Here is a 13,157-nt window from a genome sequence, read left to right on the forward strand (position 1 = left end):
GCTGGGCACATATTGTGAGGAATCCTAGATGCCTACTGATGCAAATGAATAATGGATTTCTGACAAACTATGTATACAAATGTTTGTATCTTTGGGTAAATATGACCTTCAAGATACAACAGAACAAAGTCCAGAGGGCCCAAGAATGTACTCTAGGCCTGGATCCTGGTCCCCTCTCAGCCACCAATTTGCTGTGGGTGAATTGCTCCCCATCTCTAGGCTTCAGCAAAATGAGGCCATTGAATAAATAATATTTGTTTACTACATACACTGTGTTAGACACTGTTCAAAAGCCTTTGTACTTTAACTCATTTAAAGTTAAAGGCCTTCAAGACTCCCTTCACTTCAACAGGCTGTGGTTTGAGGTAAGGATGGCTTCACAGAGAATGTGGGATCAAGACAGCCCTTCCAAATTCCCACAGGGACCATATCATCTTAAATCATGATAAAGCCATGGTATCTCAAGGCACTTGTCCATCAGAAGACACAGAATCACCTGCCTCAGAGTCAGCTCTAGAACATGGCTGAAGGTGAAGTCTCAGCCTTTGCCCCTGGAGATTGTAATGCAGTGATTCTGAAAGGGGACCTAGGTATCTGTATGAAAAGCTTCTCAGATTACTCATTTAGTCTGATTTGGGAAGCACTGACTCCAACACATACCGCTGTCTATGGATAGAATCATGCCTCGAACTGCCTGACCTGGTCATCAGCATCTCAAAGCAGAGAAACAAATTCATTGTGGGTTTTTTTTTTTTTTTTTTTTGGCATGTGGGATCTTAGTTCCCTGACCAGGGATTGAACCTGTGCCCCCTGCACTGGACATACAGAGTTTAAACCACTGAAAAAGAAACTGTAGCTACTCAGTCATGTTCGACTCTTTGCGACTCCATGCACTGTGGCCCGCCAGGCTCCTCTGTCCATGGAACTTTCCAGGCAAGAATACTGGAGTGGGTTGCCATTTCCTTCGCCAGGGTATCTTCCCAACCCAGGATCGAACCTGGGTCTCCGGCATTGCAGGCAGATTCTTTACCATCTGAGCCACTAAGGAAGCCTTACACCACTGAACTATCAGGGAAACCCCCAAATCTGCAGACTGATTAATGCTACAAATACTAAGCACCTGATGTGTCCTAGGCCCTGTGCCAGCTGTTGATTATGGTCCCTACTCTCAAGGGACTCCTGGTCTAGGTCTGTCACTCATTTTTAGGAGCAAGTCATCTAGCCAGAACCAGAAGGGCCTTAGACAGCATCAACCAGTCTCATCATGCAGTTGGGGAAACTGAGACCCAGAGAGGAAAAGCAATATGTTCAAGACTACACAGGGAGTAAATGTATTTTCTGCTGTCAAACCAGCTGAGGAATCCCAATGTTTTTCTAGGGAAAGGGGCTACATTCAAAAATTTTAGAGCAGTCGATTCGTTGCTTTTTAAGCACTAAGCCTGCATAGAGTAAATATTCCTGGAGGTCTCACTTCAGATCTTGCTGACATTTTAAGTCCTTGATATCCCTTCTACCAGAATGGAGGCAGGAGGAAACAGGGAACACCGAGGGAACTTCCATCAATTCTTTGGTGCTTTTTAAAGCCCCTCCTCTGGCTGGGCTGAGGACACAGTGCTTGCCTCTTCCAGCACTTTGGAGTTGAAAGAAGAGGGGGCTGCCTCACGGGTTCACAAGCACCTGGCTCCCACCTCTCAGCCCAGACTTGCTTATGTCACTGTCGCCCAGCGGGGGAAGCGGAGGGGAAGTCATGCCCGCCCTTGAAATGCCAGGCGCCTTGCGATTGGCTACAAAGACTCCGGCCCGGCCGCGGATTGGTCATCGCTGAGGGCTTGAAAGGTGGATGAGAGCAGATGACACCTCAGACGGACCGTGGCCCGGGATCAGACAGCGTCTGCGGCGAGCCGAGACGCGCCCCCAGCCCATCATGGCCCGGCTCTTCCGGGCATCCTGCCTTCTCTCCCTGCTCCTGGCCGGCTTCGTTCCGCCGAGCCAGGGACAGAAGTCGAAGGTGAGTGAGCCTCGGGGTGGGGGGCCAGGGGAAAGAACACAGCCCGCAGGTGTCACCATCTTTCGGCGAGGGCTTCCCTCTAGAAGGGTGACACCTAGGTGCGAGAGACGCCCTTAACTCCCGTTGCCTCCCTCTTTGGCGCACTCAGACTGTCGTCAGACTCTTCGCAGTTTCATCTGCTGGAGACCTGGGTGCCCCGGGTGGGCGGAATGAATGAGGGAGGAAGGTTTGTCTCTCCAGAGTTCACACTTTCTTCCCCACCGCTACCTCCGGGCCGCCTTGCTACACATCCAAACCACCGTCTGTTTCTGAGACCCCTCCCTTCCAGTGGACCCTGAAGGGGGTGGGGGCGCCCAGAAAATGGCCTGGAGACTCGGAGTCTGGGTGGCTGCAGAGTTCCCAGGGAGAACGGCAGGCAATGTGTGGTGCCCAAATAGCCCAAGCCCGGGTAGGATTCTGGGATACTGGTAAAAGAGGATGACAGAACGAGCTCTAGGCTCGCAGCAAGAATGCCCAGGACACTGACTAGACCTCTCATCCTTTGTGGACCTCAGTTTCTCCATCCGCTGGAGGTGAGAGCACAGGGCACAAAGAGGCTGATGACTTCAGAGGGGGTGCTTGGAGAAGCTGCAAAATCCACACACCGGTCTCTGAAGGGTTTCCTGTTTGGGGCAGTCTCAGTACCCACCAGCCACAGCCCTTATTGGCCTGCCAGCTCCATAGGAGAGGCAGAATTCTCTTGAGCCTGAGTCTACCCTCAGTAGAGTGTGTGGTCCTTAGCTAGAGTGGGGGTGCTGAGGTTAGGAGCAGGGGTGACCCAGCATGCTTAGACCTCTCCTCTTCCCCAGGGTGGGGAGTCAAGAGCCAGGCATAGACCCAAAGAGAGAGATTTCTGTTTCCAGCCTCCCAATACATACACACACCAACACACACCAACACACACACACACACACACACACCCCTCACCTGCATAAAATCAAGACGCTTTGAGCTTCTGTGTTTCTCAAATCTTCCATTCTAAGATCTTATGACTCCACAATTCTATTTCCCTAATCCTATCTATTGTTCAGGAAGCCTATTAAAAAATGCAAGGTTACTTCTGCTTGTTTCTATCCCCGGTCCTGTCCTCAGCCTAAATTCTAATCGGTCTGCCTCTCCTGGGAGTCAGCCTAGAGACTGGATGGTTATGGGGCCCCTTCCTCCTAGCCTCTGGCTTTGTATCCAGTCTTGTTCATAATCTCCAATTCAGAAGGTATTTTCCAGGGCAGGGATGGGTCTGAGTTTTGATATTAGGGTGTGGGACTGAAGTGAGGGCAGACCATGGGTAGGGCAGTATCATGGAGTCAGTCCTATAACCTCAGTTTGGGGAGAAGCAGAGATGGGAAGATGGGGCCCTGTTTCAAGAAGGTGGAGCTAAGAACATGGATCCCATGAATAGCTCATCATAGCCATGTGTTCTCTGTAGAACTCTGGGGAGGAATAGATGGATTCAGAGAAAACAGGATGGGTATGGTCTAGAAAAGCCTTAGGGTGGGGTGTGATCATATCAGATGCAACCAGCTAGGACTTGCTAGCCCATGACAGTCTGGTCCTGCCCCATCTTTCCTCCTAGGTCTTGAGAGGGTTGAAATGTCATAGCGTCTGGTTCTAGGACTCAATCACTACTTATCTTACCCCCAGCTCCAGGGCCAAGGCAGGGGGCCAGGGGCAAGTGGAGAAAAGGATGGACAAAGGGCGACAGCCCCAGAGGGATATTTGCCTCGACCCAATTCAAAGGGAGGGGGCTGGGGAACAAAGCCTTTCCTCGCTGTCCCCTCTCCAGTCCATCTTAAGGCTGTCCAGGCTCCCTGTCCTTCCCTTACAAAAGGACTTCACAGAGGCTAGAGAGAATAACAGCTGCTGACGTGCGTGGGCTCCTAGTAACCGCTGGTTTCTAGGTGACTAAATCAGGCAGATAAAATGAAGGAACCACCGGCTGACAGTCAGAGCTGAACAGCCCTCTAGACAGCCCTGAATCTGACCCCATCTCATAATCAAGGAGCCAGAGCCCAGAGAAGGGACAGGACTAGTCACAAGTAGTCTCATGGGAGGCCCGGCCAGGCCTAGAACTCAGGTCTCCTGCCCCCAGTCCAGCTCTCCCCTCATACCTTCGCACTGTTGGGGGTGGTAAGAGGAGTGAGGACCAGCAGTGCAAGCCAGCCGGGGTCCTGGCAGGGACTCTCCTCCCACTCTCAAGCCATCTGAACTCTCCTGTCTTATGCAACTGTGGGAGAATTGAGGTAACCTCCCCACCCCCCACCCCCATCTCCTCTGACCTCCCAGTTAAGGTGCAGTGTTCTGGGACTCCAGGGACCCACTAGAGGAGGGGCGGGGCCTATAAGGAGGTGGGGCGCATGCTCAGTACTGAGAGCAGGCTGTGGCTCTTTCCCCTACCATGGTCACTCTCTGACCCCTCTCAGTCTGCACCCACAGCATCAGCATTGCAGCCCCAGTAAAAAGCAGGAGGCTTTGTCACAAGTCCCTTTTCCTGGACATACTCTGCCCAGTGCATCAGCTTCCTCATACTGGCTGGGGAACATCCAAGTCTTCTTCACAGTAACACAGCAATGTCAGGGCCCTTTACCCTACCCCTTGATGGGAGAATGGGGGCTGGGTTTCTTTCCAAGAGGCTTTCAAGATGGTTTTAATCTACTAGCAAATTCCCACAGCCATTTTGGGAGACAGGTGGTTTTTCTCTCGCCCATCAACAGATGAAAACTCAGATTGAAAGTGACTTGCTTAGGGACACACAGCCAGCAAGACTCAAATCTAATGAGAGGAGATTCCCCTTGCCCCACCCCACCCTGAAAATGGGCTTAGAAGCTGATCCTCCCACTGTTTTCAAGCTTCCCTTATTTAGACAACCTCTTGGCTTCTTTTTTTTTTTTTTCCCTCCCTATTTCACAGTTTGTTTTTGGGCCAGGGAGGAGTGGAGAGGCAGGCAGGAGGCCTGGCCTTCTGGCTGCTAGACCCCTGTGACCAGCTAGGGTGTGTTTGTTGTGTCCTGGCTGTTTGCATTTGGAGCTGGAGCTGACCCCAGCTGGGGCCCAAGAGGCCCAGGGGCTGGAGGAATGTCCAGCTTAGGTCTGAGGCCTGCCTCTGGCACCCACCAGAAGTCACGGGGCATGGAATATTAGACTCACGTGAAGCAGGGAATTCGTACCCGAGCCAAGAAGAATGCTTGCAGCAGTCGGAATGGCCATGTGGAAGGAGTCCAGCTCCGCCAGCTCAGCAGGCCTACGGAGTCTCCAAGACAGAGTGGCTTTCTTACGCCCGCCCAGGGCTACACCCTACCAGCCCAGACGGCTCTCTTCACTCAGTTGGGCCCAGGTGCACCTCACCTTAACAGCAAGTCTTCCAGGACTGGCCAGAACAAAGTGCGTGAATTTGCTTCCCTTAACTCCAACCACCTGTCTCTGGTCTATAATGCTAGCCTGCCTTCAGTTTGTTTATTGTCTTCCTGCCTCTCCTCAGATGTCCAGGCCAGGACTGCCAGCCCACCTGCTAATTGTGGTAGTGATGCAATGATGCTCTCTCAAGAGTAAACCCAGATTTTTGTAGTCTGCATCAAAAAATGGTAGGGATGAGATGAGGCTAGAGTTGGGGGGTGGGGTGGGTGTAAATTCAGCATCCCACTTGCTTGCCGTAATCCATTCCCTCTTCTCCCACTGAGAGCGATGCTGTCAAGCCATCGTGGTTCAGAACAGCTGGTCCGGTTCAAGGTTCTCACTTTATAAATGAGGAAACTGAGGCCCAGAGAAGAGAAAGGGCAAGTCCAAGACCACACAGGGAGTTAGAGGCAGAGCTGGTTCCCCAACTCATAGCCCATTGTACACTGATTCTACTAGTCTGGAGGCAGACTGTAGAGCAGCAACTGGGCAAAGAGGAAGGCCTTAAGGTCATTGTCACACTGCTCAACACAGGGAACATTGGATCTATGCCAGGCACTGGGCTTTATCCTGACCATCCCATTTAATCCTCCCAGCAGGCCTGGCCCCATTCCTGGCCCCCCTCCTACTTCCCTATTTTTGAACAACAGCCTCAGCTTTCCAGTTCTCCAGATTGGAAACGTCTGAATCACCATTTTCCACACTGTTGTTTCCTCATTTCTGTTCAGCTCTTCCTTCTCGACGGTCTACTTCTGGCTCTCATCACCACTTGCCTGCGTTATTCTAACAGCTTCCCAGTCTCCACCATCCCATCCAATAACACCGGCACGGGGGTAGTCTCCCTCACCGCCTGCCTGGTGGCTGTCTAAACTGACAAGTGATGAAGAAATAATGACCATAGTTATTTCTCCAAGTTTCCATAGCACTCTCCAGCTTATTAAATGCTTTTAACATTATTATCTTATACAATGAATTAGGAGACTTCAGTTCTAGTCCAGTTTGAATTCTTGGGCAAGTCAAGACCACGTGGGCAAATGTGTTCCGCCACTGCCTGGTATCTTGAAAATGGTGGTGTCCGAGTTCCCTTCAGGGTCTAACCACTCCCTGGTGCTGGTCTTGTCTTGCAGACGGACTGCCATGCTGGTGTGGGCGGCACCATCTATGAGTACGGGGCCCTCACCATCGATGGGGAGGAATACATCCCCTTTAAGCAGTACGCTGGCAAATACATCCTCTTCGTCAACGTGGCCAGCTACTGAGGCCTGACGGGCCAGTACGTTGGTAAGAGCCACCCCTTCTTCCCTTGCTGTGTTTGGGGCTGTTTCTGCCATTTGGGCACATTCCAATCACGGGAGCTTTCCTGGTGCAAGGAGAATGGGGGTGATGGTCATCATGAGATTTCAAACCCTGTACCTGAATCCTACTGTGTTCCGTGGTTCTGTGAAAATAATTATATAACCTGAGGTCTGATCCCCTACAAACATGTTCTAGAAGATTCTCAGTTATCCTTCATCCCTGGGTATCTCAATTGCCCTAAAAGAAAAAGGATGGAGGAGGTTAGGTTTGTGCCTGGAACTTCCTTTCATTGGAGTACGAAACAGTAGCTTCCTCTTGCTGAGAAATTCTCCCCTGTCCTCAGCCCGTCTGCCTCAGTGCTTCTCTTGGCCCCTGGCCTGAGTCCCCAGAGTTTGTGTGTTAGTGACAGGACCAGGTTTCATGATCCCTGGGATTCCCTACCTCTTTCTCCTTAGCTGGGTCAGAGTCAAAAGCCAGGGGACAGGCAAGCCAAAGGCATCTGACAGCGCCCACCAGAAAATGCTTTGGGGGTGTGGGAAGGAGGCAAGGGCAATCTAACATAGAATGTTCTGCCTGACAGTCATGGGCAAACTCCTGGAAGTGGAATGACAGTGAACTGGACGGCCCAGTAGGTAGTGAGTGCTCTGTCTAGAATGCTTCCATGACGTAGCCCTTGGAATAGGGCAGAGTGCATTTGGACAAGAGGTGGGCTGAGCGGAGATGCTGCACAAGAGGCCAGGAGGCACTGAGAGGAGTGAGAGCTGGGCCAGGATCTCCCCTGGGCCCCTAAATACCCAAAGTATAGGAGGGGTGTAAGGGCTCCATCCCACCCCAGGGAAGTCATCTGCCTTCTGCCCAGGAATGGATGATTCTCACTCCAGAAACTCAGTTCTGGGAGTCCTAAAGAAGCCCACAGCCTACAGGCCCAGGTGGTGGGTTTAGGCAGTGGGTGACTGATTACTAATTTGAGGAAGCACATTGCTCTCTTCTCCCCCAAACCTCCAACCCATCCAGGGTGGACTCCGTAGGACAGGGCTTGAATGCCAGCAATGCCACACTCAATGGATTATCTTGGGCAAGTCCCTTCCCATCAGGCCTCAGCGATTTCAGCTATACAATGGGGTGGGTAGGTGGATGGTACATGGGAGGTGGGACTCCTCACCAGGCTATCCCCGTCTCTGCTCTCTCCCTGTTCCAGAACTGAATGCACTGCAGGAAGAGCTTGAACCATTTGGTCTGGTCATTCTGGGCTTCCCCTGCAACCAATTTGGAAAACAAGAACCAGGAGAGAACTCGGAGATCCTAGCCTCCCTCAAGTGAGTGCTGACTCAGTGTCCTGAGAAAGCTCCTCTAGCAAGTCCCTCCCACCCTGTGCCCCAGCCCAGGCTCCAGCCATCTTTTATGCTGGCCTCTACTCACGATGGATATTTATCATCCACCAAGAACTACTCTCTCCTTCCAGGAACTCTGTTTAGTGGAACAAGCGGAAGGGGTACCAGGAGAGAGAAAGGGTCAGGGATGATGGCTGTCAGCCACGTTGGGGGAAGGGGAGGACAGGTTGAGGGCAGGGTTTAATGAGAAGTTACCAAATTGGAGGAAGACTGCAGACCCACATTATACCTGTGCCCATTTAATAGTCACAGGCTCCCACTGCCCATTATAGCATAAAATCTAGATTCCCAACCCCTCTTCCCCAGTTCTGTCCCCTCTTATGTCTGAGCCCATGTCCCTGGGGCCCACACAAAAACATTCCTCTTAGGTATGTTCGACCAGGTGGGGGCTTCATCCCCAATTTCCAATTGTTTGAGAAAGGCGATGTGAATGGGGAGAAAGAGCAGAAGTTCTACACGTTCCTGAAGGTGAGTACACAGCCAAGCCACATTCCTGAAGGTGAGTTCACAGTCAAGCTCCGCAGAGCCTCTCTCCCTGGGTGATGCTGGCTCCAGACAGGGCTGTAGCTGCTCCTGGCCCCAGGAGCCTGTGCCACCCTCCTTTGTTCCTGGGCTCTTGGGGAGTTTCCTGGCATCTGATTATTATTCTAACTAGAGGGCTTTGTAGGCCCTAGGGGCTCATCAACTCATTCTACAGATAGGCCCCAGAAGGGACAAGCTTAGGGTTTCACAATCTGCTAGAACCAAAGCTGGTGCTGGGATTCAGTTTTCTAACTCCCAACCTGGTGCTCTTTTCTCAATGCCAGGCTATTCTCTTTCCCCTGAGAAGTCCTGGGAAGGAGGAGGGATAAGCGGGTGGGAATGGCCCCAAGCAGAGTTGACACTTCTCTTGTCTCTGCTCCAGAACTCCTGTCCTCCTACTTCGGAGCTCCTAGGCTCACCTGGCCGCCTTTTCTGGGAACCCATGAAGGTCCATGACATCCGGTGGAACTTTGAGAAATTCCTGGTGGGGCCAGACGGCATCCCCATCATGCGCTGGTACCACCGCACCACGGTCAACTCTGTCAAGATGGACATCCTGACCTACATGCGGCGGCGGGCAGTCATGGAAGTCAAGGGGAAGTAACTGAGGCCCACCGCACCCCCCACCCCCCATGTCCACCACACGGGCTAGGGAGGACTCTGTTCAGGAAGGAACCCATTTCTCCAACTACGCCATACTCCCATGCCAGACCTTTTACTGTTACACAAGGCCCCAGCCTGAGATGAACATTTGTGTCTGTACTGTCTGCATATGGGCGTTTGCACACATGCCTACAGGCGTGTGTACACACGAGTACAGGGCCACATGTGTCAACCTGCACAAGTGTATAGGTGGCAACAGCTGTGTGCCGTGGAGAATGCCAGAGAGGAACTTCCCTTTCCTTCCAGTTCTCTGTTCCAGTGATAACCATTCACTTTCAGCTGAGTCCAAACTGAAACGCCAGCTCTAGATTCAATTGTTCTGCTTTAATCAGGACCTCACCCTACCAGGCTGGCATCTCTCACTGCCTCCAAACACCACCCAGAAGTGCCCAGAAGTTTCTGGGTCCTCCGCACTGCCTGACTCCCTCCTTCCTGAGGGCCCTCCCCCGCCCCCCGCCCCACCACCCCCCTCAGCGTTCCCTGAGAGTCGCCAAGGCAGCCGTGAGAGCAGGGGGCCACGTTCTCTGTGTCAGGGGGCGGCATCGCCATGAAGGAGGGGCCCGAAGCCCTTGTGGGCGGACCTCCCTTGAGCCTGTCTGAGGGGCCAGCCTTTAGTGCATTCAGGCTGAGGCCCCCGGCCAGGGATGCCACCCCACTCCCTCAGGGAGTGTGTCCTCTCCCCTCACCCTGACCCGCTGGCATCAGACTCGCCCCTGTCTGCCTAGTAAAGACCTTTCTGCAGCAGCTGAGCCGACTGTTGTGCTTCTTCCATGGGGCTGTCCCAGCGTGGGGGCAGGAAAGCTGGAGGTGGGAGGAAGGAATGAACGGAGGGCTTTGGGTCCTTGCTTTTTGGTTTCTACCTAGGCCCACTCTGCTTCCTCACTCAGCATTTGAAGTCTATAAAACCAGCTCACATCTACTGTTACCCCACAGTTCTCTCTAAGGCAGCTAGCACTGAGATGAGGTGTTCCATTTGACAGATGAGGAAACTAAGGCTCACAGAAGGGCCAGGCCTTGCCCAGTGTCTCCTGACAAGTGAGGGGCAGGACTAGAATGTAAACTCAGGTCGCCTGACCCCCAGCCCCTGGATGCTCCACCCTCATAGAAGCTCTGAGCAGGATCCCAGGGGATACCTGCCAAGAGTAACGGTGGTGCTCTTGTGGGGGTGGGAGGGGGTGCGTCTGGGAGGAAGAGGGCAGAGGGAAGGGAAGCCAGGAAAGCAGCACTCTGTTTGACAAGGAGGAGCACATTAGCCAGGGCATAAAAGAAATCCGGTCACAAAATGCTGATCTCCAACTAGGATTTATGTCCAAGATTCGTGCAAACAGCTGTCCAGGGATCAAGAACCACCCCAGTCCAGGCCTCCACACCATGAGCCTCCAGCTGAGGGCCTGGTGGCTCCAGGCTGGAGCCCCTTGGCCAACGGGGGTCTCGACTGCACCACCTGGAGATTGACATCTGCCAGCAGTGTCCGCAGAAGATGGCAGGTCCAGGCCGGATGACACCTCTCTCCACTTGGGGGCACAGTAGTGGGCTTTTCCCAGTCACTCCAAAGGAGAGGCCCAGATGGACACCTTCTGGATGGAGCCTCTCTAGTCTGCAGACCGTCCAGGTTGGGGCCAGGGCTCAAGGCGGCCATCCATCTCAGCCTCCCAAGTGGCTGCAGCTCTGGCCACACAGAGCCTGTGGCCTCTAGCTTTCCAGTAATCTGAAGTCGGCTGGCTCTGTGAGACGAAGGTGGAGCCAAGGGACTGGTTTCACTGAGGTCCTTCACGGTCATTTTTGGTGGACTCTAAATAAACAAATTTAGGACTTAAAGATGAGGTGGTACAGTGGGTTTCAAAGTCCTGTGGAAACAGATACAGTAAGAATGGGGGAAAAAACCAGGGTTGTTGGGTGTTAATGAGTGCCAGACCCTGGTCAAAGCACCTTAGGTACATTTGTCATTCAATCCCTGCCGAGACCTAGGAAGCAGGCAGATTATTACCCCTTTATGGGGGAAGGAAGTGGGGCACAGGGTAGTTTTTAAAAACTTGCTCAAGGTCCCAGGTCTAGAAAGTGCTGGCACCCAGTGAGTCTGGTTCCAGATCCCAGAAATGGAGTAGTTCTGGGTGAAGGGACAGTCCTGCCCATTTGACCACCCTCTGCCCTCATCAAAGTGGGCTCCTACGGCTCCACAGCACCCCCAGGGCTCCAGGGGGAAACACGAGAAGTGACTGACCAGCCCAACACCTCCTCCTCCCAGCCACGAGAGCCTCCAAACCACACCCTCTCCGAGTTGCCCTGCAGCCTCTGCCCACGCTATTGCAGAGGGGCCCTTGACCACCAGGCATGGCAGGCTCCATTTCTGCACAGTTGGGACCTTTAGAAAACTCTTTCTGCTGAGATGGACTTGGCCTCCCCATGGCTCCCACTAGTTGCGATTCTGTTCCCAGAAGCCCCCACAGGCAAGGCCCCGTAAGAGCCTCGCAGAAAGGGAGGGAGAGACTAAGGGCCCAGAGTCCTTTTGCAACCAGCAAACAGGCCATTTAAAAATGTCCAAGGCCTGCAGGCTATCCTTAGGATAAAGACCAGCCCTCCTGCTGGGGCCTACAAGGCCCTTGAGGTGGGACCTACCAAACTCCCTCACCTCACCTTGCCTGCCTCCCTTCTCCATCCTGTTCCTGGCTCCAGCCAAGCCAGACTTCTGACGATCCTCAAGTCAGCCACAGTTCTTCACTCCCTCCCACCAAGGTCTCTGCACTTGTCTTGGCCTCCCCGGCATCTTACACAGAGCATAGCATTTAGAACATTAAACTATAATCAATGGAAGGAATGGTTTCAACTCCTTCATGGTACAGTCACCACCCCTTTCTTCTCAACACTATTTGAGAAACCTGGGCCTCTCCTCCACTGAGATCAGAAGGTAGCAAGACTGCTCCCAAATTGGGACGATCCTGGCAGATTAAAAAGTTATCTTTTTATAAACCAAGGCCCATTACCAGGGGCCACACTCACCTGGTTCCGTAGGCCTGGCCGTAGGTAAGTCCATCACTTGGGAGCTCTGATTACGTACCCCTCCACAGGGCAGCCGCCAGGTGTATTCTGGCTGCAACAAAACTGGTGCTTAGTAATCAATAACCATAGTAGCAGCTACTGTGCCACAACAGTACTAAGTTCATATTAATCAACTATAACTGAATCCTTACAACAACCCAGGTTACCACCCCCATTTTACAGGTTGGCAAACTGAGGCTCAAAGGGGTGGAGTAACTTGTCAAAGGTCATCCAGCTTGGCAAGTGGTCAAGCTTTGATTTGAATCCAAGGCTCACAGTCCCACAGTACACTCCAGAGTTTAAAGATGCATGTAAGGAATGGTCATGGGGGAGAAAAAGGGGGAGAAGCGGATGGGATGGGGGGCAGCTGGCACTGACCAGGTTGGGGGGGGGATGCCTGAGGGGCTGTGGCAGGGGCACCGAAGAGAATGAGAAAGGGGTCAGAAACTCTGGAGACAGAATGATAAGAAGAAAAAAAGCAAAAATTTTTTTTACAAAAAGGAAGAAAAGAGAAAAGGTAAAGAAACTGAGAAGGAAAAGAGAAGAAAAAGCAAAGGGAGAGAATGCATGGTGAAGACCTTATACCTGGTAACACGTGGAGGTCATGAAAAAGGTCAAACTCCTGGCCTGGCTGGCAGGAGAGAGCCCTCCTGCCGGCCCCGCTCCCTTACCCAGCCTTTTCTGTCCCATACCAGGGCCTTTGAGCAACCCTGAGCTGGAAGGTCCTGCCCGGGGGATGGCAGGCTGCACACCAGTCTGTTCCCAAGGGGCCAAGGATGCAGCTTCTGACCCTCTCACTTGCCCTTGCTCTTG

General features: G+C 52.7%; 2 protein-coding genes across 10 annotated transcripts in view; one reads left to right on the forward strand and one right to left on the reverse strand.

The window, feature by feature from the left end:
* The first annotated feature begins 1,848 nt into the window (after nt 1-1,848).
* On the forward strand, nt 1,849-10,057 carry GPX3 (glutathione peroxidase 3). Its single transcript, XM_020885152.2, has 5 exons — nt 1,849-2,008; nt 6,564-6,717; nt 7,931-8,048; nt 8,492-8,591; nt 9,028-10,057. Exons 1-5 carry the CDS (start codon nt 1,925-1,927, stop codon nt 9,247-9,249), a joined length of 678 nt encoding a protein of 225 aa, XP_020740811.2. The 5' UTR covers nt 1,849-1,924; the 3' UTR covers nt 9,250-10,057.
* A 907-nt stretch (nt 10,058-10,964) lies between these two features.
* TNIP1 (TNFAIP3 interacting protein 1) overlaps nt 10,965-13,157 on the reverse strand; it is a 50,311-nt gene continuing 48,118 nt past the window's right edge. For 6 of the 9 annotated variants that reach the window (XM_070465654.1, XM_070465659.1, XM_070465661.1 and 3 more), the window contains 2 exons: nt 12,306-12,396; nt 10,965-11,100 (listed from right to left, as the gene is read on the reverse strand). In XM_070465654.1, the coding sequence (XP_070321755.1) occupies nt 11,066-11,100; nt 12,306-12,396 (126 nt within the window). In that variant the 3' untranslated portion in view covers nt 10,965-11,065. Of the gene's footprint in view, nt 11,156-12,305; nt 12,397-13,157 lie in introns of those variants that run through there. The other 3 variants (XM_070465657.1, XM_070465658.1, XM_070465655.1) reach the window with 2 other exon arrangements.

The sequence above is a fragment of the Odocoileus virginianus genome, chromosome 3 (genome assembly GCF_023699985.2).
Source record: "Odocoileus virginianus isolate 20LAN1187 ecotype Illinois chromosome 3, Ovbor_1.2, whole genome shotgun sequence".
NCBI classification, from domain to species: Eukaryota; Metazoa; Chordata; class Mammalia; order Artiodactyla; family Cervidae; genus Odocoileus; species Odocoileus virginianus.